The sequence below is a fragment of the Peromyscus leucopus genome, chromosome 5, assembly GCF_004664715.2.
Source record: "Peromyscus leucopus breed LL Stock chromosome 5, UCI_PerLeu_2.1, whole genome shotgun sequence".
Lineage (NCBI taxonomy): Eukaryota > Metazoa > Chordata > Mammalia > Rodentia > Cricetidae > Peromyscus > Peromyscus leucopus.
In genome coordinates this window covers 111,751,391-111,777,195 of record NC_051067.1, presented here as the reverse complement: position 1 = coordinate 111,777,195, position 25,805 = coordinate 111,751,391, and the positions used below count along the sequence as shown (strand labels likewise).

At 41.0% G+C, this 25,805-nt stretch overlaps 1 protein-coding gene across 3 annotated transcripts in view; it reads right to left on the bottom strand.

The window, feature by feature from the left end:
* Positions 1 to 1,386: 1,386 nt before the first annotated feature.
* Positions 1,387 to 25,805, bottom strand: part of Ap1g1 (adaptor related protein complex 1 subunit gamma 1) — a 96,309-nt gene continuing 71,890 nt past the window's right edge. For all 3 annotated transcript variants that reach the window (XM_028891094.2, XM_028891095.2, XM_037206272.1), the window contains 12 exons: positions 24,352 to 24,492; positions 23,288 to 23,342; positions 18,076 to 18,198; positions 16,873 to 16,962; positions 16,059 to 16,186; positions 14,244 to 14,348; positions 13,259 to 13,400; positions 12,949 to 13,075; positions 10,597 to 10,704; positions 10,317 to 10,477; positions 7,059 to 7,157; positions 1,387 to 5,597 (listed from right to left, as the gene is read on the bottom strand). In XM_028891094.2, the coding sequence (XP_028746927.1) occupies positions 5,496 to 5,597; positions 7,059 to 7,157; positions 10,317 to 10,477; positions 10,597 to 10,704; positions 12,949 to 13,075; positions 13,259 to 13,400; positions 14,244 to 14,348; positions 16,059 to 16,186; positions 16,873 to 16,962; positions 18,076 to 18,198; positions 23,288 to 23,342; positions 24,352 to 24,492 (1,381 nt within the window). In that variant the 3' untranslated portion in view covers positions 1,387 to 5,495. The remainder of the gene's footprint in view (positions 5,598 to 7,058; positions 7,158 to 10,316; positions 10,478 to 10,596; positions 10,705 to 12,948; positions 13,076 to 13,258; positions 13,401 to 14,243; positions 14,349 to 16,058; positions 16,187 to 16,872; positions 16,963 to 18,075; positions 18,199 to 23,287; positions 23,343 to 24,351; positions 24,493 to 25,805) is intronic.

Below are 25,805 nucleotides of genomic sequence, written 5' to 3'. Positions count from 1 at the left end.
TTACATATGGAGACAGCTGAACTGGGGAAGATCACAGAATACAAAGCTGTTTAAAAATTGATTAAAATTAATTTTGAACCGGGCAATGGTGGCTCACGCCTTTAAGCCCAGCACTCTGGAGGCAGAGGCAGGTGGATCTCTGTGAGTTTGAGGCCAGCCTGGTCTACAGAGCGAGATCCAGGACAGGCAGGACTGTTACACAGAGAAACCCTGAAACCCTGTCTTGAGAAAAAAAAAAAAAAAAAAAAAAATAAATAATATATATATATATATATATATTTTTGTACTCCTAGATTGAAGTTCAGACCTTACTGAATTGTTAAAGTGAGTGTTTAGTTTCTGTTTACTGGCTAAATTGTAGCTTTTGTTTTTACCTAATTATATCTAGATGTACGTCAGCTAACTTACAGAAACAATGATGAATTTTAAGTAAGCCATGTAGAAGACCAGCTTATAGAAATGCTATCAAATGGTGCCAAAGGGCACTGCTGCGTCAAGTAGATAATCTGCCAAGGTCTACACCCTTCCCTCTTCAATCCAGAAGACGTCATATCTCCTCCTTACTCAATTAAGGGAATGTTAAGGATCATGAGAGTTGACAAGAAAGCAAAAAAATTTCTATGAAGTTTGGGAAGATAACTTGCCAAGCAAGCAGGAGGACCTGAATCCCACCAGGCATCACTCATGTCAGCTCTCCTGTAATCCTGGCACTGGGAATGTGGAGACAGGTGACCTTGCCAACCAGCCAACCTCGCCTAAGAAGTGAACCCCAGATCCCAGCGAGTGATCTTGTCTCAAATAACAAGGTGAATGGCTCCTGAGGAACAACACCTTTAGAGCAACACCTGAGTGCTCTCTCTCTCTCTCTCTCTCTCTCTCTTTCTCACACACACACACACACACACACACACACACACACACACACACTCACTTAAAAAAAAAAGGAATTCATGAGTTATGCAAAATAAGCCATGAAATGTAATTCATTTGGGCTGGTCAGGTCTTTCTCTATCAAGTCACCAAAACAACTCACCAAAAATCAACCAAGCCAGCAAACAAAACACAAAACCTAATTTATAATTAAACATGAGTGTCCCTTAATGTATTAAGTATATATATATTATAATAAGTCATCTTATTGGCTTCATAGCTTTGAAATTTCACCTCTGTGGAGAAAACAAACATGGTAGTAATTGCATTACAGTTAAATGTCCACTCGTTCTTTACACTTTTCACTATCTATAACTTCTACAAGATTTTTAAAATGTTTTTTCTCTTGGTGAGATTTCTACACAAAGGAACATTAAAAAGTCAATCTAGCACAAAGCTTTGGGGCAAGGATTCATCCAAGCCTTCTAATTCACATGTAAGAAGCAAGGCAGCAAATTTTAAATCATTGAGTATTGACTTTTTATTATTAGTCACTGTTCATAATTTGTTTCAACCAAAAGACAATACACACAGCAGAATTCAAATGCATCCCATGTAAATGTTTACATCCATTTTATTCCTCACTCGCCTCTAAGACTTATCATTTCATTTTAAATTTTTTTACATCTCAAAAATATGTCTGCAATAATTAGAACTTCATTAGCTGTCCCACTTGGAAACAGCCTTTTAATAATTTTACAGTAAAGAAGATGTGATGGGCTTAATGAAAAGGTAACTCACAACATTGTGAAAGAAAAAGGACTTTACAGGAACACAGTGGGAGCCCGGAAGGGAAAGAGTTCAGAAGCCCTTTCCCATAAGGTCCCAAAATAAAAATAAAAACGAAACACACAAAGCGCAAATGCAGGTTCTTGGGGTGGGGTGGGGGAGGGGGTCTCCAATGCTCCATCTTGAAGCCAGAATCAAGAAGCAGCTGCTCATGCTGCTTCAGCATTTTCTTCCGTGTCAGTGTTCCAGGTTCTGGGAACGGAACCTTGTCCCCGGGACCCACTCACTGCTATTGCTTGAAAAAGGTATTCACTCAGGTCCACACACACACAGCCCCTCCCGAGCGAGCCGAGGCTGGCCAGGAGTATTTTAAACTTCAGCACTTCCTGTGCAGTCCTCTCTTCAGTGATCTTCCCCCACCCAGACTGACAGACAGACCGGCACACACAGCCCTCCCCACCACAAAGTCGGTGAATATGCATTTTCTTTCTGTTTTTTTTTTTTTTCTTTTTTTTTTTTTTTTTTTTTTTTTTTTTTTTTTTTTTTTTTTTTGGTTGTTGTTCTCTCTCAGTTTAGGACACGGTAGTTTAAAATACATTCACTGGGAAAAAAATACACATTCAAACTCCTTCTTCCCCTACTTCTCATGGGCAAATATATTCATTCCAATGTAGAAGATAATGAAATCAAACCATAAAAGCAGTATTTCCTAACTTCCAACTTTTTCTAAAAGAACACAGAAATGGAAAGCATGTTATACAGGAGATGGAAAAGTTCAAACTAATAGTGCTGGACAGTTTCAAAAGTCTATTTTCATTTATGAGGGAGACAAAGGTTAAGAACCACACCTTTAACCAAGAAATGGGTATCTGCAATATTACACTGAGGAATGTTCCTTTAAATGAAAAGACCTTGAAGTTAACAGATGATCATTACTATACACCGCAGAAAACCTCCATGACTCCCTAAACCATCTCAAGGTAACAGCACCAAAGCATTGTGGGAGAAGTGTCTCGGAAGAGCACCCTTCCTACAGTTTTCTGAGATTACTTAGAGGAATTCTCCCTTAGGATGACTTTGGGGAGGGAAAGAAGGATGACACAGAAACTACTCCTCGAAGAAGGCGATAATGAGGTACAAGTGCGTGTGAAATTGTCAGTAAGTGGGCTCACTGCTTATCACCCTGGGCTTATTCAAAAGTCACAGAAATCACTGTCTTCACAATGGCTCTGAGGTTGTCCAATTCATCCAAATCTGTTTCCTCTTGAAGGGTTACATGTGGGAAAGGAATGACTGAAATGTGCAAGAATTCACAGACACGAAGAGATTTCTCCTTTAAGCTGCAAGGCCAAGTGGGAAGATAACTAATGCTGATCCTAGAAACTAAGAAGGCACGCTGAAGCTTTCAAAGATCCAATCACTTGGAACAGTCTTCACAACCATCAGTATCCTAGGCGGTTATTTGGCTGCTAGTCCATCGGTATGGTGCTCAGGTCGTCTCGGAAATAAAGTCATATCTACACAGCACCCTTTGTGTTAAGGCCATGATATTTTTATTCCTTCTCGATAAAGCCATGGATGACCACATACTCTACCTCAAAACTCTGATCACCCAGGCAGATACTTTGTCAGCAGAGATCTTTCCAGCTCCATTGGCTAGCACTGTCTTTCAGCTTGGTCTTGAGCAGATTTCTTCAGATTCGACTTAGTTCAACAACAACGACAACGAAAAGCAACCAAAAACCTGAGCTGGTTAGCTACGGATGTAAAGGAGAAAATAAAGCCTCCACACAAAGAGGAATGTTAAGACAAATTCTATTCAAGAAATCCACCAATAGAACATTAATCCTATCATGTTTCACAGCATTAAATCTCCATCCAATGAAATTTGTCTGCAGGAAACCCTGAAGGCTTTCACTGCACAGGCAGAGCAGTTGTTTCAAGTACACGTGTCCAAACTTGCTTTACTGAACACAGGAGAGATATCCTATTTGTAACTCAGCTGTCCATTTACCCAGTCCAGTAAGTTTCAGCAAATCTTGCTCTTAAAAGACTATTAAGACCAGAGACGTTCCCTTTTGGAGCCTTTAGTTCAACTCCAGTTTGTCAATGTTAGGAATAGTCTAGCATCTGATACAGAGCTAGGTTTGACAAGACACTGAAGATTTTAAGTAAAGGCTTGGTGAAATGGAACAGGGAGAAAAGGAGATTGTATCAAGGTTTAAAACTGAAGCCAAAGTGTCATTCTACTGTACAATGTGCTAACAGCCGCCAAGTAGCTTTACAAGTAAGGTGGGCCCCACTCTTCCTTCCTCCTGCAGTGCATTACACATGGTGCCTGAACACCTGAACGTATAAAGTACATTCAATACCGCAGGGCAGTCACCCAGCAAACCAACATAAAGGCTTGGTGACAGCAGGGTCTTTTCTAAAAAGCACTCGGCACTCTTACTGTTTAAAATGCTCAAATCTTTAATGCAGATGTTCATGAGATTGGTTTCTTTCAAGAGACCAATTTCTCAGACTCAGGAAAGGATATTCCTACGCTATGGTGACCATAAGACTTGCTCTCACATAGGGGGCAAGGAAGCTACAAGGCTTCGTTTCAACACCATAAAGTACAATATAGGAAAGATTTCTTTAACCGTGTGGTCTTTATTTCAGTGCCAGTGTTACAGATACAACACAAATGTTCCAGTTTAGAAGAAGGAATTCAAACGGAATGCCAAGGTCCAAGCCAGGCTCAGGAAATGAAAAGGGAGGTTTGGAGCCATGGATGAACTGACTCCAGTGTGCTCCAGAAGTCTGGTACTGCTCTTCCTATGGGCCATGGTGTTTTGTGACAGAGTCTGCTCCTTAAGACTGAACTCCTCTTTTGACCCATTTACCACAGCTCAAACAGGCAAGTGACAGGCTTGGGGGAACATTGTGGTGGGAACAGGGGCATTAATAACTAGTCATGTATCTTTTAGAAAGTGTCCACTTCACACTTTAAGGGGAATTGATTTTGAAAATCATGGAGAGAGAACTCATGACTACAGCTAAAGAATGGAGAGAAGGGGGAGCTGGAAGAGCCTTGGAAGTTTCTATTACAAATAGAGCACCATATCCTTCATGCCAAATCTCAACAAAAGCTCTTTGAACTGCATCTGTCCAGTGTTTACAAACAACCTCTCAAGGTCTAACCAGTTTTGTTTTTTTTTTTCTTATAACAAACATACATACATACATGTGTGTCTGTGTGTATACAGCAATGCACAGAAAAGGCTACCAGGAGCCTAATGCCTCTTTCAAACATTGGGAGAACCAGCAGAAAAGGGCAGGGCTCCCTTATGTCCATTGTTACAATTCCATTCCAAATGCCGGATGTAAAAAGCGCCTTAGGATGGTAACCAGCTAGTGAGGAACGAACACCCCACCTTGCCCAATCCACAGAGATACAACAGTAGAAAGAAAGGGCCACTCTTTGCTGCAGAGACAGAGCGTTTTCTTGCCATGAATTCCAGTCCTCTCCTCCAGACCAGCTGCTGATTGCCTCAGTGGCCCAGAGAATGTTGATTCTGGCTGCAAATGTGGGAGGGTGAAGTGTGGAAAAGGGAGAAGAGGAGGAAGAGTGCAAAGTAGCCTCCAGAAGCAGCCAGCCTCAACAGCGGAGGAGAGGACATTAGTCTTTACCGATGCTTCAAGGTCAGCAGTAACTTGAGGACACCCCTCCTCGACAGTTCTCTCAGCTCCTCATGCCCATGGTACAGTTGGGGGGACTTGCCAGCAATCACAACCTCCTTCCCAGAATTCCTTTGATTGAGTGGGATAAGAATGAGAAGAGTGCTGGACCCTCATTGCCAGGACTGAGGGGGGAAATTGTTCACTTCTGCTAGATCTTGCATTGCTGAGCCCTTGTGATTATATGTGAGCTTGATCCGCATTCGCAGCTGTTGCTATAAAAGGGAAAGAGAACCATAAATTAATTCACTGAAATAAAATCTCCCTCTCTCTCCAATCTAAAATAGACTATTTCTTGGAAACAAGGTTCCACTACATTGACCAGGCTAGCCTTGAACCCTTGGGTTCAAGTGATCCTCTCATTTCAACCTCCCAGGTATCAAGGACTACAGGCACACACCACCACGCCTGGCTCCAGATATATTTAATCCTAAAGGCAAACCAAGTACATCAAAGTAAAGCTGTCCCAAATGGTACATAGGCAAACAGCCAACACCAAATACTTATCACTCTTGGAACCCAGGAGTCAACATCAAGGCCATAAGGTAGAGAGCATGCACATGCAGAATACCAGGCAGGCCCCCAGCGTTGGGGATGGGGTGGGTGAGATGGGGGTCGGGGGACAGGACATAGACAATACAGATGGACGGATGTGGGGGCAGGGGGCACAAAAAGATTTAACTCTGTCCAAGTCTCTAGAAAAATAAGGGAATACACTGCTGCATGTTCTACATTTGAGTCAACTGCTGCTTGGTTTACAAAGCCCATGGTAAACATCAATGTCAACGTTTCTATTTCCAAAGCATAAAAGAAAAAAACTGGGTGCCCAGGTAACAGCAGTAGTTTTAAGTGTGGCAAATATCAAATATTAATACATTAAGAAAAAATTTGTCCCATGTATCTGATGATGAAAATAATGTGTTTGTCTGTACTAACAATCTGATCAAAACTCAGAAAAAAGCCGGGCGGTGGTGGCGCACGCCTTTAGTCCCAGCACTCGGAGGCAGAGCAGGCGGATCTCTGTGATTGAGCCACCTGGCTACCAAGTGAGCTCCAGGAAAGGCGCAAAACTACACAGAGAAACCCTGTCTCGAAAAACAAAAAAAAAAAAAAAAAAACTCAGAAAAAGACAGAGAAAAGGCAAAGTAGTAATACAGGAGAAGGAAACAATCAGAGGACTTGCAAGGAAAAAAAAAAATGAACCATTTCAAAATGTTGTGAAAATCAGTTTATTTCTTTGAAAAAAATACAGTGAAACTATTGCTAAATTGGTTTCTAACGCTATTTTTTATTTCATTGCTTCACTTAAAATGCATCCAGTTTTGATAGCCATACTTAGTAATTATAGCAGTAAATATGGACTTTTGACTTGACAAATGATTTTACCTCAGATTTAAACTTTTGTTAAATCTTCAAAACTATACCTATAATCCTCAAAACAGAGAATTTTTAGTTGCATTTTAACAAGATGTCACTAATCCCATTTGCTGTCCCTAGGCTCAGTTTATCTCTACAAAAGAACAAGGAAGTTAGACCAGGCATGTTCCTAGATCTCTTCTCTAACTGTGAGTGAGAGAAAACAAAAACAAACAAACACAAACCAGAAAAGAAAAGCAAAGGTTTACATGAGAGCGGGTTTACACCTTATGCAGAATGGCTCCAAATGTGCGACTCACCTTCTGTGGATTCAGAACCTTGATGACTTGCGTGATGGTCCCTGTGTTAAACGCCGGGACAACGCTGCTGCTAGGAGACAGAAGCTGCAGCTGGAATGTCTACAGAGGAACAAAGGGCACTTCAGAAAAGCAGCGGTGTTAGGTCAGAGATGCCAGCAAGAAGCTGAGCACAAGTGGATAGGTCAAGTCCCAGGCTCCCCTAAGTTCTGTCCAGTGCTTGTTTTCCAGATACCAACGCTTAGTATATAATCACTCACTGAATTTGTAAAATCCCAGTTAGGTCTCTGGCTGTGAAAACTGAAAAGGGGCCACCTTCTCATCTCTACCAGAAGGTGACCAATTCTTGTTCTGGAAGGAAGCTCTGCTTAGTAGTAACTAAGTAACTTGTGACCAACTACACAAGACTGTGTGCCTGTGGCCTGAAACAAGGCCAAAGAGCCTAAAAGAAAAGCTTCCAGACATAATAAGCCAACATACTAGCCATTAACTACAGGCCTTTATGCTTCTGTGTGATCTGGGGACTAGGCTTCAGAGACTCAGACTTCTGTTTTCTAAAGCCTGCATAATGTGGATTATGTCAAGGTCTGCCCCTTTCTTGAAAAAGCCAGTTGTTAATACATACGTGGAACACTCGGGAATGCACCAGCAGGGACACCAGGCCCTAACACAAAAAGTACATGCAGAACCAACCCAAACAGCAAAAGACCAAGAGAAGCCAAACATCATAATTTGTTGAGTGTGGAGAAGTTTTTATCTGTTTGCAGAGATGGAACAAATGTTTTAAACAAGCTAGGTAAGCCATACTGTACTAAGTAGCTACAAAAAGCCTTTCCTGAGAGGCAGAAAAGTTTCTTCATAAGCTCAAATATTAGAACTCAATAGTCAAACTCAAAGCACAGGCTTATTATCTTGGCTCTCATTTATAATTCTATTGTCAAAACAAATTATGTAAGCCAAAAATGCTGTTACCAGCCGGGCAGTGGTGGCGCACACCTTTAATCCCAGCACTTGGGAGGCAGAGGCAGGCGGATCTCTGTGAGTTTCGAGGCCAGCCTGGGCTACAGAGTGAGTTCCCAGAAAGGCTCCAAAGCTGCACAGAGAAACCCTGTCTCAAAAAAACAAAACAAAACAACAACAACAACAAAAAAGCTGGTACTAATGTATTTCATTACCTTTAAAACACTATCAACTATGATCCAAATAGTTATTTTATAGAGCACTAAGAAAGAAAAAAAGCTGCCCATTAAACTATGACAAGATATCAAGTTTATTTTTCTATGGCATGGGAGGAGGTAATCAAACTTAGGACCTTGTCCATATAGGCAAGTGCTCCACCACTGAGCAACAACCTTAGCTTTGAGGTATCACTCAAATCGCACTTCAATTTCAGACACTGAAAGCTACACAGTAGTAGGAAATGTGGCATTTTGAAGCTCAAGATACATTAACAAAACACAGTGCCCTGTATAACACCCAAAACAAGACCGTGCAAAGGCAAGGCTGCTAGGCCAGTGTAACATAACTACCATAAAACCCTAAGGTGTAACAGCTGCCGTTTCCTGGACACTGAACACAGAGAAGTGCTTCTGGCTGGGTCCAACATGAGAAACTCACTCACTCTTCAAAGTGGCACTAGAGCAACTCTCCTTAACACCTCACTTTGCAAATGAAGACAAAGACACAGAGAGTGACCTGCTTCATGCAACACAGCAAGTCCTAAGATCAAAACAGGACAGCTCTAGAATTTACAAGTGACTGATAACTATGTCACATCACTTTAAAAATACATTAATTATTCTGGCTCTAAAATTATGAGCAAAGGTTAAAAAAACCCACAAAACAACAGTAACTACAAGAAAGTATTGTCAGCTTCCAAATGCATGTTGTATGAATGCCATGCTGCACATGTCACAGAAAGATTAAATTAGCTTAGTCTAAGCCAGTGCTAAATGCAAACTATGCCCTAATACCTGTCTTTAACATTCTATTGGAATGGAGCCATGCTCATTCACTTGTGTATTTTCTACAGCATGAATTACTATCTTTCGGAAAAAACCTTTGTACTCTGCTCATTTCTGAACTTCATTAAAATTGTTCAGTATTCAAAACCAAACAAATATTCCTTAATTTGTTATTTTAAAATGCCTCAGTTCAAACAATCATTGTATCAATAGTAAGCTGGAGGTTAATGAAGGAGGAATATATCACTCAGGTATCAAGACACAAATTTTTTCCTGGGCTAGAGGGATAGCACTTGCTACCAACTCTAATGACTGGAGTTCAACCCCCAGAACCCACATGGTAGAAAGAGAGAACCACCTCCTCAAAGTTGTCCTGCAACATAATTATGTTGGAGTTGTCCACATAAACTATGACATGTGTATCTACTCACATACATGAATGTATGTGCAGAAACATACAAAATTAAAAAAAAAAATTCTAACTTTGAAAGTGTAAACTATATATAGTTTTGAAAATTTTTAATTCTATTCTAGTGACTAGCTACCAAGTAGTCCTTTATCCTAATTAACATTTTAATTCTATGTTATATGTTGAGTTCTTAGATCTTTAGTACTACGTTACTAACCCTCTGTCAATATTCTAAGCATTAACCTGATAAAATTCAGTTCTCACTAATCCTAGTTTTTGGTTTACTCTTTTAAAAAATAAGGTCTTTCTTTGTATGTAGCACTGGCTGGTCTAAAATTCACTACTTCTATAAGGCTGGAATCCTCCTGCCTCTTCTTCCAAAGTGCTGAGATTACAAACATATGTCCCCATATCCAGCTGAATTTTCTTTTATTATGCTAGCCGAAAAAGTATCTGTTACTGGGGCTGGAAAGATGGCTGGCTCAGCACTTAACAACTACTGCTCTTCCAGAGGATCCAAGTTCAATTCCCAGCACCCATGCCAGATAGTTCATAACCACCCATAACTCTAGCTCCAGGGCATCAGATACCCTTTTCTGGCCTCATCAGAGGGACACACACACACACACACACACACACACACACACACGGCATACATTTACAGAGATCCACCCAAAATACATATAAATAAAATTTTTAAAAAGAGTATAACAAAGTAAAAGTACTCACTAAAATGACATGCTTCAATGAACAACGATTTTGTAACACTGCTGAGTTAAGTTAAATCTGAAAATTTAATCTCTAAACATTAAATATATTCTTCAAATGCACAAAACAAAGTTAGCTAATTTTTAATCAAAAGAAAAGGCAGAGAAGACACTGTAATACCTTTGGTACTGCAGCCTGGAAAACAAAGTCCGTCATGTCCAGCTCTGTGCTGTTAGAGGCCTGTATCGTTATCACTGTTACACTGGGGTTGGTGTTTGACCGTTCAAAGGTGAATTCTATCTTCAAGCCATTCTTACTGTAGGCTGTGATGGAGGGGATACCTGGGGAAATACAGGAGGATCAGTCATACAGCAGTCAGCCAACGACAGGAGAACTAGTACTCCCTTTGCTCAGGAACCACCACTCGGTGCTCAAGTGAGGGTAGAAATGGTAACTGTACCTGGAGCGATGTCATTGAAGAGAGGCTGTGACGAAAGCCCATCCAACAAGAAGGGGGGCTGGGATATCTGTGGCACTGAGGCAGGGGTAGGAGCAGCAGCTGGAGCACCTAAAACAGATTTCAAAAGCAAGTCAACCTCAGGGAAAAACTGCAGTTACTATGAACTCAAGTTAAAGAAAGGATAACTAACCAGTATTCAAAAAACACAGGCCAAACAAGAAGAACCAAAAATTCAAATACTTAACTTCTGTTCACCAAAATTACCATAAAGAAAACAAGACCACAAGCAAGGGGAAATGTCTATTATGTAACAACAAATGGGTAAGTGTTCAAGATATAAATATCTCAATGAAAGAGATAACCCAAATAAAGAGTGGTAATATATATAACATTCAATTTATAGAAAAGAACCTGAATGAAAGGGTATCCTTTGTTTTTCTTTTTCTTTTCTTTCTTTCTTTTTTTTTTTAATGAAAAGGGAATCTTAGAGGGGGCTCAATCCCACCATATAATTAATAAGGCTGAAACTACTTTCTTGGTTGGTTTTGTTTTTGTTCATTAAGACAAAGGCTCATCATGAAGCCTAGGCTGGTCTTGAACTCAAAATCTAAATACTGGGATTATAGGCATGTACCACAATGATCATCTAAGACTGTGTATTTCTTGATAAAATATTAAACAAACATTGAAAAATATAGTCATGCCAGGTACAGTGGCATAGGACTAATTCTATCACTCAGGAAGCTGAATAAGGAAGAGTCAAGTTAAAAGTTAGACTGGGCTACATAGCAAGATCATGTCTCCAAATCACCCAAAAAAAAAAAGCAAAAATAAAACTTTAAAATTGAGTTAAAAGCCAGGTGGCGGTGGCACATGCCTTTAATCCCAGCACTCGGGAGGCAGAGCCAGGCGAATCTCTGTGAGTTCGAGGCCAGCCTGGTCTACAGAGCGAGAATCCAAGACAGGCACCAAAACAGAGAAATCCTGTCTCAAAAAACCAAAACCAAAACAAAAAAAAAAAAAACAAAAAAAAAAGCATGAAGACCTTGAGCTAATATAGGTCTTCAGTTACCTAGTATAGTTTTGACATCTGCCGGTCTAAAATTGTTTCTCTGTTTACAACCCCTGCCCTCTCCCTCTCCATAGGCCCAGGCTCGCCTCAAACTCAGTATGTAACCAAAACTAACCCTGAACTTCTGATTCTCCTGCCTTCACCTCCTGTGTGCTGGGATCACATAGGTGTGCTAACACACGGGCTTATCCAGTGCAATCAATAAAAGCCAGAGCTTCCTGAACTGCATCTCCTACCCTGAAACTGACTAATTGTAAATGACTCTAAAGGCATAAAACAAGATGCTTTTAAAAACTGTTAAGATATAAATTATGAGCCAGGCATAGTGAAGCATGGCTTTAATCCCAGCATTTGGGAGGTTGAATCAAGCAGAGCTCTGTGAATTCAAGGCCAGCCAGGACTACAAAGCAAGTTCTCTCTCTCTCTCTCTCTCTCTCTCACACACACACACACACACACACACACACACACGCACGCACGCACGCACGCACGCACGCAGGCACACACGCACGCACGCACGCACGCACCCAGTCTCACAAAAAACAACAAACAAAAAAACAAAATATAGGCTGCCAGTTCCTTTGTACTTTTAGAAACATCAACTTTTCAGCCACACTTTACATGTGTGGACACACCACTTGCAAATGGCTAGTGCATATGAATAAGACAATAAAGACCATGCTAATGGTGGGTGCTTTCTCTCTGGATGCTTTAATAAAAGAAGGGAAAGAGGATGGTAGGTAATAAGTTAACCTATCACCCCAAATGTCCACAACTGTTGAAAACTAACTATGAACAGAAACACATCTGGAGAAGGTTCATTTTGAGGCACCAACCAAAAACAGAGTTGCTGGAAACACATTATTTTCTCTTCTAAAAAAGGAAGTCCTTTCTATCTTAAAATACTAGCAACAACCCATTCTTCCAAAATTAAGTTAGCCTTTAAGAAATCCCTCTGGAGCCGGGCGCACGCCTTTAATCCCAGCACTCGGGAGGCAGAGCCAGGCGGATCTCTGTGAGTTCGAGGCCAGCCTGGGCTACCAAGTGAGCTCCAGGAAAGGCGCAAAGCAGACACAGAGAAACCCTGTCTCGAAAAACCAAAAAAAAAAAAAAAAAAAAAAAGAAAAGAAATCCCTCTGGATTATCCTCAGAGCATTAACATGGCAGCTTACATCCCAGATGTTGCCAATTCTACCCTTGCTTCTCAGAGACTTTTCTTATCATTTCCCCCAAGATCTCTATTGCTATCCAAATAGTAAATAACTCCAGTCTGGCCTCACCTGTTAGGGTGATGTCTCCCAGCAAGTCAAGAAGTTCTCCACCAGCAGAAGCTGGTTTGCTGGTAGGTACAGTTGGAATAACAGGTGTTATGTCATTTCCTCCCAACAAATCCAATAAATCATTGGCCTAAATAAGGAAATAACACCTTCATTCATAAGTTATTTGCCTAAAGTGGAAAAAACTTTTGTGTTTTTAACATTAAGAAAGGCAATTATTAAGCAATCAAAAAACACTAAAGGAATCAGCTAAGAAATAAGCTACAGGGACTAAACTATCACCAGGAGCCCCAGACAAGCAAGTAAAGGCTACCTGGCTGGTGGGCTGGGGCCCAGAGGGTGGTGGTTTAGTCTCTAGTGGAGCTGCTTCTGTCTCTCCATTGGTCTGCACAATCTCAGAAGGGCCATTTGTGGTCACTTTTTCCATGACAGGCATTCTTTCAAGTAGGGCAGACCTAGAAGAATCTGAAGTGGTTACATTCTAGGCAGTTAACCTAGACTCCCTGCACAAAACAATCACCATTAATGATTAATTTTAGACCTAAAAAACATCTCCCCTCCCTACCCAACACACACACACACACACACACACACACACACTAGAATAGAAGATGGATTATAAAATATATACATGACCTAAATTCTTAACTGGATTAAGAACAGGCAAGAAATCCTAAATAAACAAAATGTCCCAAATCCCCAAAACTGCTATTCAGTAGCTGAGACTAGAGTGAAGGAAGGTAAATCAAGAGATATTAGCAGACTTCAGTCATGAGTTGGATATTATATAATGGGGGGGGAGGGAGGACAAAAACAAAACACCAAATGTTTGAAGTAATGGAATTTGAAAATTATTTCTAGTAAAAAGACAGTAACTGCCTTTTAACCAAAAAAAATGTGAAATGATGCAAACTTTATATGAAGGAGCGTGCAATGAAAAACACACAATAATTTTTTTTTTTTTTTTATTTTGAGACAGGGTCTTATCCTGTAATTCTAGCTGGCCTGAATCTCACTCTGTAGACCAGGCCAGCCTTGAACTCACAGAGACCCACCTGCCTCTGCCTCCCGGGGCCTGGGACTGAAGGCAGGCCTCACCACACCCAGATCAATACATTGATTTCTTTGGAGCTTAGGCAGAGGAGGGAATGGACAAAGGAGAAGCGGCCCCGCAGTGGGAAATGAAGAGGGTCACAAACCCAGTGAATGCCGCACAAACCATGTGTCTCCTTCACGGACTACAAGGACAAGTACTCAGAACGCAGTGGTACAGCCAGTGGTTGGTTTATTTTGCTCACCTCATATGGTCATATTTCTTAAAAAGTGCATTGTATTCTACTGCCCTCTGCTGGAGCTCTACATCGATGCTGCTTCCATAGATGGAAACAACTTTCTTAATTCGGCTGTAAAATAAAACAATAAACATCAAAACACAAAATGCATAACAAAGCAGTGAAAATGTTAAAAACAAGAGTTTCCTCATTAAATTTTTGAATTATCTATGTTTCTTAAATTCACATCATGTTTCAAGAAGAGAATACCACTGCCTTACCTCTATTCATTCACCATTATACTATTCTAACTGTAACGACAGATTTCAAAGTATCTATTCCATTCCCTTCACCGTGCTAGAGGTTTGAGAACACAGCTCAGTGGCACAGCGATTCCATAGTTGTGTGAGGCCTGGCAGTGAAGAAGAAAAAACCCCACAAGACAAAAGTACCCATCATTTTGCCACAAGAGGAATTTGTACTATCCAATTCTCTTTCTTAGTAACTTTAAAAATAAGGTTTTAGCATCAGAATGCTCACCACAAATCCTTCCAATACTAAAATTTACACTTCTCATGAAGTCTTACACTGAAAATGAAATAGAAAGTCTAAGAAAACTAACTTTATCAAGAGTCAATTTTTATTCAAAACAGCACCAAGTGAAACTTAAAAGATTTAAACACACACACACACACACACACACACACACACACACACACACACACACGCATAAACACACTTTTATTCCTACACCAATATTTCAGAAAATAATAAACCAAGGCAGGCATAGTGATACATGCCTTTAATCCCAGCCCTTGAGAGGCAGAGGCATGCAGATCTCTGAGTTCCAATTAGCCATAGTTACATGGTATAAGATCTTGTCTCAAACAAACCAAAACAAACAAGAAAAGGACACAATAGACCAAAATTTTAAGGGCAAATGTTAGAAACTAGATTGTAAAAATACAACTTTAGCTACACAATAATCCACAGTAGCGTGGGGCCATGACAGAACAAAATATGAATGAAATAAGCATCAACTACAGACTGATCATTCTGAATGTGTAGTAGGAAGTAAATGAAAACTTTTTACCGTTGTCTCTACTTCTCTCTTGTCTTTTTATTTTATGTGTGTGAGCTCCCTGTCTGCATGTGTCAGTTCACCAAGCATGTGCAGTGCCTGAGGAAGCTAGAGGAGGGGGTTGGATCCCTGGAACTGAAGTTACAGGTGGCTGGTAACTAAAGAGTGGGTGCTGGGAATCGAACTTGGGTCCTCTGCAAGAGCAGCAAGTGCTGAGCCATCTCCCCAGCCCCATTTTTGTCTATTCTTGAAGTTTTCTGTGATAAGCTTTTAAATTTCCCAGAGTATCATATAATCTAGGTTGCCCTGAAATTAGTTATATATTCAAGGATGACCATAAACAACTGATCTGATCTATTTATGCAGTGCTTGGGATCAACCCCGGGTCTTGTATATGTCAGGCAAATAAATATTCTACCAAATGAGCTACAGAACAAGGGGCTAGGGTGATGCCTCAGTGGGTAAAGTGACTCTCAGGCAAGCATGAGGCCCCGAGACTGTCCCGAGCACCTATAAAAAGCCAGGTGCGGTGGTACACATCTGTAATCCTAGTGCGACTGAGGTGGACACTGAGGGTCAGGTTCTTGAAGCTCTCTGGCCAACTTGTCAAATAAGTGAGCTTCTGGCTAAGAGACCCTATCTCAAAGATGAAGGTAGCAAATGATAGCAGAAGACACTGCATCAACCTCTGGCCTCTGTAGTGTGCACATACAAACGGAGTTACAGAACAACCCTCTCGCTCTACTTCCCTCAATACTCACTTTACAGTACAGGTGAATCGAGTAGAAAGCTTCATAATGGCAGTGAGAGCATACCCTCGTGTCACAGAGGTGGACATATTAGAGATCAGGACACTTTCTAAAATATCCAGCACTTCATCTTCAGTCACCTGGAGAAGAAAACCAAGACATAACACGTCACCAATGGAAACTGTAAAGCACGGGAATCAGAGGAGCTGGAGGGGCTGCCTCTCCCACCATCTGTGCAGAGCTAGTGCACTGCTCAGAGCAGGCTTTAAAGCAACCACTGGCGATTAACAAGATTCTATTTTAAGTGACAGAAGGAGAAGAACATAAGAGATGCAAGGAGTTCAAGGCTGTTGCCAGGGGTTGGGATTTAGCTCAGTGGTAGAGAGTTTGCCTAGCAAGCACAAGGCCCTAGGTTCAGTCCTCAGCTCCAAAAAAAAAAAAAGGCTGTTGCCAATATGTTCTCAAAAGTTAACCTCTCAATGAGCAAATGGAAACATGAAAACGTGCCTCATAACTGCCCACAGAAACCAGAACTCCATCTGCTACGGAAGAGTAGAAAGGAGTGGTCAGGTTCTGTGTTCAGTACTGGGGACTGAACCCCGCACTGATCTAGCACTTGATAGTCCAATTACATCCCCAAGTCCAACCGCAATGGATTTAAATCCACATAATAATCCAAAAAATGCCAAAAATGTCTAAACACAGTCTTGATACTACTTCTGTAAAAAGCTTTCAAGGAATCCATTCCAACTCCCCATTAAACATTACTCCATTGTCAAGAACAGTCTTGTTTGTTCCCTCCTTAGCCAAGAGTAACAAGAGATACCTGAATAGGCTCTTCCTCTTCACACTGGCCAGACACAAGAAGATCGCCATATTCACCTATACACCATGCAGCAACTTGTACCAACGGTTGCTGCCAAAAGAAAGTCAAGACCTTCAATCTTCCCAAAATGCTTTGTTGTGTGTGTCTCTGTATGTGCATGTATTTATACATGTACAGGTATACATGTATGTGTTTGTATATACATTGGTTTAAGTGTATGTGCATGTAAATGTATGAAAGTAGATATGGAGGCCAGAAAAAAACCTCTGTTGTTCTCAGATGCTGTCCACCCTTTTTCTAATGTGTGCATGCATGTGAGCACACGTGTGGATGTATGTGTATATGTGTACATGTGTGAGTAGAGGCCTGAGGTTGACATCTGAAGTTTTCACTCCATCTCCACCTTTTTCATTAAAGCATGGTCTCTTTACTGAACACAGAGCTCACAAATATGGTAACCAGGCTTGTCTGAGCCTGTTCTGAGGGTCTTGGGACTTGAGCACTAGAATTACAAGTGAACAGGCACACCAACCACGTTCACACTTCTTCCGCTGGTTCTGGTGACCGAATTTTGACCACTTTTATTTCTTTCATGTTGGTTCTGGTGATACTAACTATGGCTTTCTGGATTTCTGCTTGTACACCAGAGTCAGCCAGTTTTTACTTGCTTGTTTTTGAGATAGGATCTCACTGGCTTGGACCTCACCAAGCAGGCTAAGCTGGCTGGCTAGCAAACCCTGGGGTTTCTCCTGTCTTCTCCTTACCAGCACTGGGATTGTACAAGCCTGTGCTGCCACACTTGCCTTTGGGGGGGGGGGGGCACGTACAGAGGTGGGGAGTGGTGGCACATGCCCTTTATAATCCAGCATCCAGGCAACAGAGGAAGGTGGATCTTTATAAATTTGGATAGAGCCTGGTCTACACAGTAAGTTCCAGGCTAGCCAGGGATACACACTGAGATCCTGTCTCAAAAATGTAATAAATAATAATTAAAAATAATAATAATGAACAAGGGTACAAGAGATAAAATTCAGGTCCTCATGCTTGCAAAGTCAAGAAACTTCATTGACCCCAAAAATATTAAATGTAGGTTATATATCATGTAACTATAAAGTTCAAATTAGATTATATGTGGAATGATAGTAACATAAGATTAAAAAAGAGTATTTTTTTCCATGATGTAACAGAAAATGAAGTACTTACTTGAGAATAATCCCCAAGAATTGCCTTGTACAAGCGCTGGACAGTGTATGCATGCATCTCCACACTATTGGTGATTAACTGAATCAAGTTGGGGACCGCATCATCCCGAACATAACTTCCTGCCTAAAAGGAAACAGGCACAATTATCCTAGAACACACAAGCAGTGTTAGCAAGTACAGGTAAATGGTTTTGCCAATTGCTGGTTTTGGAAAAAGGCCACAAAAATGGATGGGGGGAGGGGGGGGAGAGAGAGAGAGAGAGAGAGAGAGAGAGAGAGAGAGAGAGAGAGAGAGAGAGAGAGAGAGAAAGAGAGAGAGAGAGAGAGAGTCAGGTTGATAAACACCTCAACCAAAGCCTAACAAAAAATTGCCGTCAAAATCATAATAGAAAGTTTCAAATTCCTGAGGATGACTTTTTTTCTACTTAGGTAAAGCCCTGAAATTTTAAAACTTTAAAAGATGCATTCCTGGGAACAAAATCACCACGCCTGTTTTCCACAACTCCCCAACACTGTTAAAATCCCATGAGCAAGGGGAGCACTCACGCTGGGGAAGCAAGGAAGGGCACCTGTGCACAGCACCAAAGGTCCAGTCAACCTTCTGTTTTGTTTTCAGTGTTGGGGCAAATATAGGCTTCTCACACAGGCTAGACAAACATTACCACTAAACGATACCCTAGCACAGCATATGAACTTTAAAAATAAGCTTCAAGTATCACACTGTTATTTAAAAACTAGTACTTCCTAATATGGTCAATAATATAGACCTAGGGATGGGAGATATTTTACATTTAATCATTTATGCACTGATGGGCTGATTTTAGCATGGCACCTGAGATTAAACAGTCTTATATATATAAATGATAGGCAAGCGCTCTACCACTGAACCTTCTCTCCAGCTGCCTTCCTTTTAAACTGTCTATGTAGGGGTTTGGTTTTTTGGTTTTTTTTGTTTTGTTTTGTTTTTTGGTTTTTTGAGACAGGATTTCTCTGTGTAGTTTTGGCTGTCCTGGATCTGCCTCCCGAGTGTGGGCCACCACTGCCCAGCCTGTCTATGTAGTTGAATGTTTTTGGCCCTCCTAAACTCACAGGGTGTGACTTTGTTGCCTGCAAGATGTAGAACTCTCAGCTATTTCTCCAGCACCATGTCTGCCTATATGCCACCATGTCCACCATGATGATAATGGACTGAACCTTTGAAAATGTAAGCAATGGGACTGGAGAGATGGAGAGATGGTTCAGAGGTTAAGAGCACCAGCTACTCTTCCAGAGGTCCTGAGTTCAATTCCCAGCACACACATGGTGGCTCATAACCATCCGTAATGAGATTTGGTGATCTCTCTGGCCTGCAGGTATACATGCAAGCAGAACACTGAATACATAACAAATAAATATTTAAAAAAAAAAAAAAAGGAAGAAAATGTAAGCAAGCTCCCCGCCCCCCTTCCTTTATAAGAGTTGCCATGGTCCAGCCAAACACCAGGTTGAGCTCCAAGAGTCCAGTCAAATAGAGAGAAGAGGGATTCTATGAGCAAGGGCTATCAAGATCATGATGAGGAAACGTACAGAGAAGACCAGGCCAAACTAGTGGGAACCCAGGAACTTTAGACCAACAGCTGTGGAGCCTCCATGGGACTGGACTAGGCCCTCCGCATAAGCAAGACAGTTGTGTACAGGGCCCCTGACAGTAGGATCAGGATCCGTCCTTGATGCATGAGCTGGCTTTTTGGAGCCCACTACCTATGGTGGGACACTTTGCACAGCCTTGAGGCAGGGGGAAGGGCTTGGACCTGCCTCAGCTGAATGTACCAGGCTCTGCTGACTCCCCATGGGAGGCCTTACCTTCTGGTTAGAGGGAATGGGGGGTGGTTTGGGGAGGGAAGCTGGAGGGGCAGGAGGAGGAAAGAGGAGGATCTGTGATTGTTATGTAAAAATGAATAAAAAAATTTTCTTAATTAAAAAAAAAAAAAGAGTTGCCGTGGTCATAGTGTCTCTTCACAACAATAGAAACCCTAAGACAGTTCTTAAACCTTTTGATGAGGGAGCTTCACAGAAGAGCCTGAGCCTAAGTTCTGTTTCCTAGGCAGGAGACTGGAAAGGAGTAGGGAGCGGGGCATATATGACACCAATACCTTAACACCAATACCCTGTCTGCAATGCCCCAATAGGGTGCCTGTCAGTATCTGTGAGAGATGGGGAGCTGCTGCAAGATCCTAACATTACATTCTTACAGGGCTAAAGAAGAAAAATCACATGGTCATCATGAGACCCTACAAGTCAGCTAGAAAAGTGACAAGTACAAGCATTTCAAAAGATTCTCCTCTAAGCGCTCTAATTTCTCACCCAAACTAAGAATAAGTGTTCTAATTCATTGTAATTTTTATTAAAGTGTACTTATTCCTCATTATCAATCACATTTGTCAACTTTAATTCTTCTATGAAATTAACTTATTAGCACAACAGAAACTAGCACATCCCAAAAAATTCCCTACCAAAAAATGTATCTTTCTGTTGCTGTTCTGTTTGTTTAATGGCAGCATCTTTTTTGTTTTTTGTGTCCTGTCCCGACCCCGTCCGTCCCCGTCCCCTCCCCCCCCACCCCTCCTCCGCAGGGTTCCTCCATGTAGTTTTGGTACCTGTCCTGGAACTAGCGCTGTAGACCAGGCTGGCCTCGAACTCACAGAGGTCTGCCTGACTCTGCCTCCTGAGTGCTGGGATTAAAGGCGTGAGCCGCCGCCCCCACCACCACCACCTGGCTAATGGCAGTGTCTTACATAGTAGTCTAAGCCAGCCTGAAAATCACACTGTGGCACAAGCTGGTGTTGAATTCCTGGCAGTCCTTTTCCTTAAGCCTCCTAAGTGCTAAGATTATGGTCATAAGCCACCATGTCCAGTAACAAATGCATCTAAATGATCATAATTTACTGAACTAATTCCCATTTGTGCACTGACAGCTGCTTTCAGTTTGCCTCTAGGATAAAGAAGATTGAAAGGAACATTTTTGCACGAACATTTTTGTGCATTTGTCTTTTTTATTTTTCTAAGCTAAAGTCTAAAAATTTGTATCAATACAGCAAAAGGTACAACATAAACCTTTTGCTGCATTCTTTCCTGCTGCACTCTGAAAAAATACCGCCATTTTATTACACTATCAAGTGAAGAGCGTGGTCTACTTCTCTGTTGTTTTAACCATTAATTGCACTTTTTATGCATTTTATGTGTGTGGGTATGGGCTTGTGGGCTGTGGGTGGCATGCATGTGGAGGTAGGAAACAGTTTTTGAGAGTCAGCCCTCTTCTGCCAACATGAGCACTGCAGGGATTGAACTCAGGTGACCAGGATCAATGGCAGCCACCTTTACCTGTTTCTTTTTTAACCAACACTAGAAACTGGGTTTAGAAAGGACAACAGAAGATAAGTGGGTTGGCCATACCTGTTCTTCCAACTAACTGTAAGGCTAGCCTGACCAACACAGTGAGACCTTGTCTCAAAAACAAAAGGTATGGTAGAAAGAAGGCTTATAAGCAAAAAGAAAAAGTATGAGTACAGGTATAATGGCATATCCCTATAATCACAGGATGGAGGATCAAGAGCTCAAAGTCAGCCTTGGCTGCATAGCCAGTTCAACTCCAGCCTGAACTACATGAGGACCTGTCTCAAAAAGAGACAGTATCATAGATTAAAAATGATACTTTGCTGGGTTTGGGGACTTAGCTCAGTGGTAGAGCGCTTGCCCTGGGTTCGGTCCTCAGCTCTGGAAAAAAATTAATAATGATACTTTGCTTTTATTTTTCTTATTATTTACTAGTAAATCTATTTTTCACTTGTTAAATATTTCCTTCCCTTTTGGTGATCTATTCAAATGCCAATGACTCTGTTCATCAGATTTTTCCCATTTTTATTTATGTATTAAAGATAATTAACATACTGTCATGTTACAATGTTTTCCCTACTTAGTCCTAGATCTGTCAGTTTTCCCCTTTTGCTTTATGAGTTTATAATTTTAATGCAGTCTGCTAAGTGAGAATATTTTCCTTTATGGTATCCATTTATAGTAACATCATAACACACAGTATATCTTCTTATTTTGTCATCACACTCTACTAACTTGTTTAAAAAGAAAAAAGAAAGAAAGAAAAGAAATCCAAGAAGAATGCCCAAGAAAAGACAACATCTAAGACGAGAATTATAAAGAAAATATAATAATTTCAAACCTTGCAATAACTGATAGAGAATAGAACTCAAAGATCAAGTATTTGCTTAGTGTATGCAAAGCACCTGGGTTTGATCAAGGAAAAATTCAACTGCAACACCTTCCTATCATATTCAAAACAAAGTTCAAACACTTAGGAAGCTTTACAGAATGGCTCCTGCTTATGTCTCTCCTTTTACTGGCTTCACTTGTCTGTCTGGTGCTTTCCAAGCAGGCCAAGCGTGCTGCCCCAGGTATTTGAACTCACCATTCATTCATTCCCTTTGATTAGGACACCTTTCCCTGAGGTATAGGAATGACTTGCTCCTCCTTCCACAAAGCCCGTTTCTCAAATGTTACCCCCTCTAAAACAGCTCCGACCACACTAAATATAACATGTGGTTAGTTGCATTAGGCGCACCGGCATCTATCCCTATCTGACATTATGTCATATATTAGAAGGTTAGCCTAGACAACACAATGAAACCTGTATTTTGTCAATTTGACAATAACTAGTCACTCAGGAGGAGGGCCCTTCAACTGAGGAATTGCCTTCGTCAGCTTAGCCTGTGGGCATGTCTGCGAGGCATTTTCTTTTCTTTCTTTCTTTTTTTTTTTTTTTTTTTTTTTTGTTTTTTTTTTTGTTTTTGGTTTTTCGAGAGAGGCATTTTCTTGATTAATGATTGATGGGCAGGGGGTGGAGTGGGAGGGAGAAGCTCACTGGGAGTGGTAGCACCCCTGTTCAGGTGGTCCTAGGTTTTAAAGTAATCTGAGCACGCCATGGGAGAGAGAACAAGCCAGCCAGCAGCACTTCTCTGCTTCCTGCCTTGGCTTCCTTCTACGATGGACTGTAACTTCTAATCTCCAAACTCTTCTAGTGCTTTATCAAAGCAATACCACAACAGTCATAGTTACATAATTTCCATTCTTCCAGCTGAATACAACCTCCATGACAACAGGGGCTTCATCTGCCTCATTTCTAGGTACATTCAGTATATAGTCTGACTTAAAAAGCTACATACCGTTGTCAGGACACGCATAATTGTATCTATATGCCACCGTTTGGAAGGTGCATACCTGAGAAAATAAGGTGAAAAACACTGAAATTAATAAATTGCACTATACCCAGTGACTTTCAAAAACTCTACTGTACAAACTTTTTCAAGTCTTCTAGTTAAATGATTCTATTTGGAGATGTTTCACCATTAAACCTAGCAGAAACCATGATTTATTTGAATGAACAATCAAACATAACAAAACTCACATTTCCCATAATATTACAATAGGGGTAGCTATACTGAAAAGATGGAACTTTGCCCCAGTTTCTCAGAAGACAAATAATAGTGTCAGGAAAAAAAGAAAGCAAATGAAGAGGGCTGGGGAGAAAGCTCAGTGGTCACAACACTTGCTTCAGAAAGCCACGAACCAGAGTTAGATCCCCAGAACTCACATAATACAACGTGTGGATGTGGCCGCCTCAGGAAGCAGAGACAGGGACTATTCAGAGCAAGCTTGAGAGGCTTAGCCAAGTCAGGGAGCACTGGGTGTGACTAAGAGACTGTCCTCAATGAATCAGCTGGAAGAGCAACTGAGGATGATCCTGGACATCAACCTTGGCCCTCCACAGGCACAGACCCACACACAGACAAACATGCATACTGCATACATACCACAAATGGGGAAATGGGGTTTCGTTAGACACTGGTTAAGACCAAAACTGAACCCTAGTTCCTTTAAATTCAGAGTGAGATATTCAGGAATGAGATAAAGAATAGTTATACTACTGCAACTGAGAAGCACTTTGTACTTCAGGTTTTATACATAAATAACTTTAATTCAGACGCTCTTCTGCATCTGCCTAACAGAGGCGAGCTTAAACAATGGATATAGGAACAAAGTTCACAAAAGTGGAATTTTGTTTGGCCTTAATATATTTCAATACTGGCTACAATCACTTATAATTCAGACCTAGAAAAACACTACATGCCTTAAACATGTCTATAACATATCTTGGTCCGATGTTTTAAAGATGCTCTTAGGAAGTTCCAAAAACCTTCTACCAAGGAAAATAAAAATTAAATCTTACTTTTCCGCAGCAAGGAAGATTCCAGATGCACAATCGGCTTTAAATTCTGGTTCACATGAATCCAGAAAATAAAGCAATTCCTTCATCATGCCTCGGATATTATTTCCGTTTACCAGGGCAAAACTCAACTCCATTGCACGTCTTGCAGAGAGGAAAAAAACATATTTATGTAACACATACCCAGGTATATTCACTATACACCAAAAGCACTGACAGATGCATATGTACATAATCTTGTGATTTCAATCTTTACAAGCCAGATAAGCATGAAAATGTATTCATATGCTAGTTCTGATACTGTAAGTGTTAACCCAACACCTTTCTCCAGAAATCCTGGAGAGAACCTAGGTGTGGTAGCACATGCCTACAAGTCTAGCTCTTGAAAGTGGAGACAGAAGTATCAGTAGGTCAATGTCATTCTGAGCTACAGAGCTACAAAAGGTCTGCCTAGCGAGTGGTGGTGGCCAATGCTTTTAATCCCAGCACTCAGAAAGCAGAGGTAGATCTCTGTAAATTCAAGGCCAGCTTGGTCCACAGAGCTAGTTCCAGGACAGCTAGGGCTAGACAAAGAAACCCTGTCAGGAAAACCAAAAAGTCAGCCTGAGCTACATTGAGACCCTGCCTCACTCACTCATAAATGAATAAATGAATGAATGAAAATGCAGATAGACACACAGAGTGAATAAATAAATTTAAAAAAAAAATACCAATAAGAACTTAGAAAAAGTCTAGTAACTGTAGTTCATCAGTCTATGCTATAAGACTAAAATATATTTTTCAAATATATTTGAAATTCTAAGATAAGACTCTCCAAAAGACAGGCAAGAAATTATTACTCAATAATAATGCCCCTTGGCATTGTTTCTTTAAAAACATGACATCTGTTTACCATATTCTTTTTGCACTCTACTTCTGTGTAAATATAAACTAACCGTGCTTACAAAAAACAGTACCACAGGCCTGGGGATGTAGCCTAGTTATCAGAGTGACTGTCAGTCCTGTTCAAAGCACAGGTTCCATGCTCGGCACTGCAGAAACTGAACAAAGTGGGCCGTGCCTATGCTCCCAGCATTAGAAAGGTAGAGGCAGGAGGTGAGAAATTCAATATCATTTTCACCATAGTGAGTTCAAGACCAGGCTGGGCTACATCAGACCCTGCCCACCCACCCCGAAAAAAGCAAAGGGAGGACTCACGCATCATTAAAAGTAATAACAATAAATCTTAAAATACACTGATTATGGGGCTAGAGAGATGGTTCAGCCATTAGAAACTGTCCCCACACAAACATGTATGAATATATCTAATTAAAAAAAAAAAAAGCAGAAATAATCTAGCAGTGGTGGTGCATGTCTTTAATCCCAGCACTCAGAAGGCAGAGGCAGGCAGATCTCTCTGAGTTCCAGACCTGCCTGGTCTACATAGTGAGTTCTAGGATAGCCAGGGCTAGAGAGAC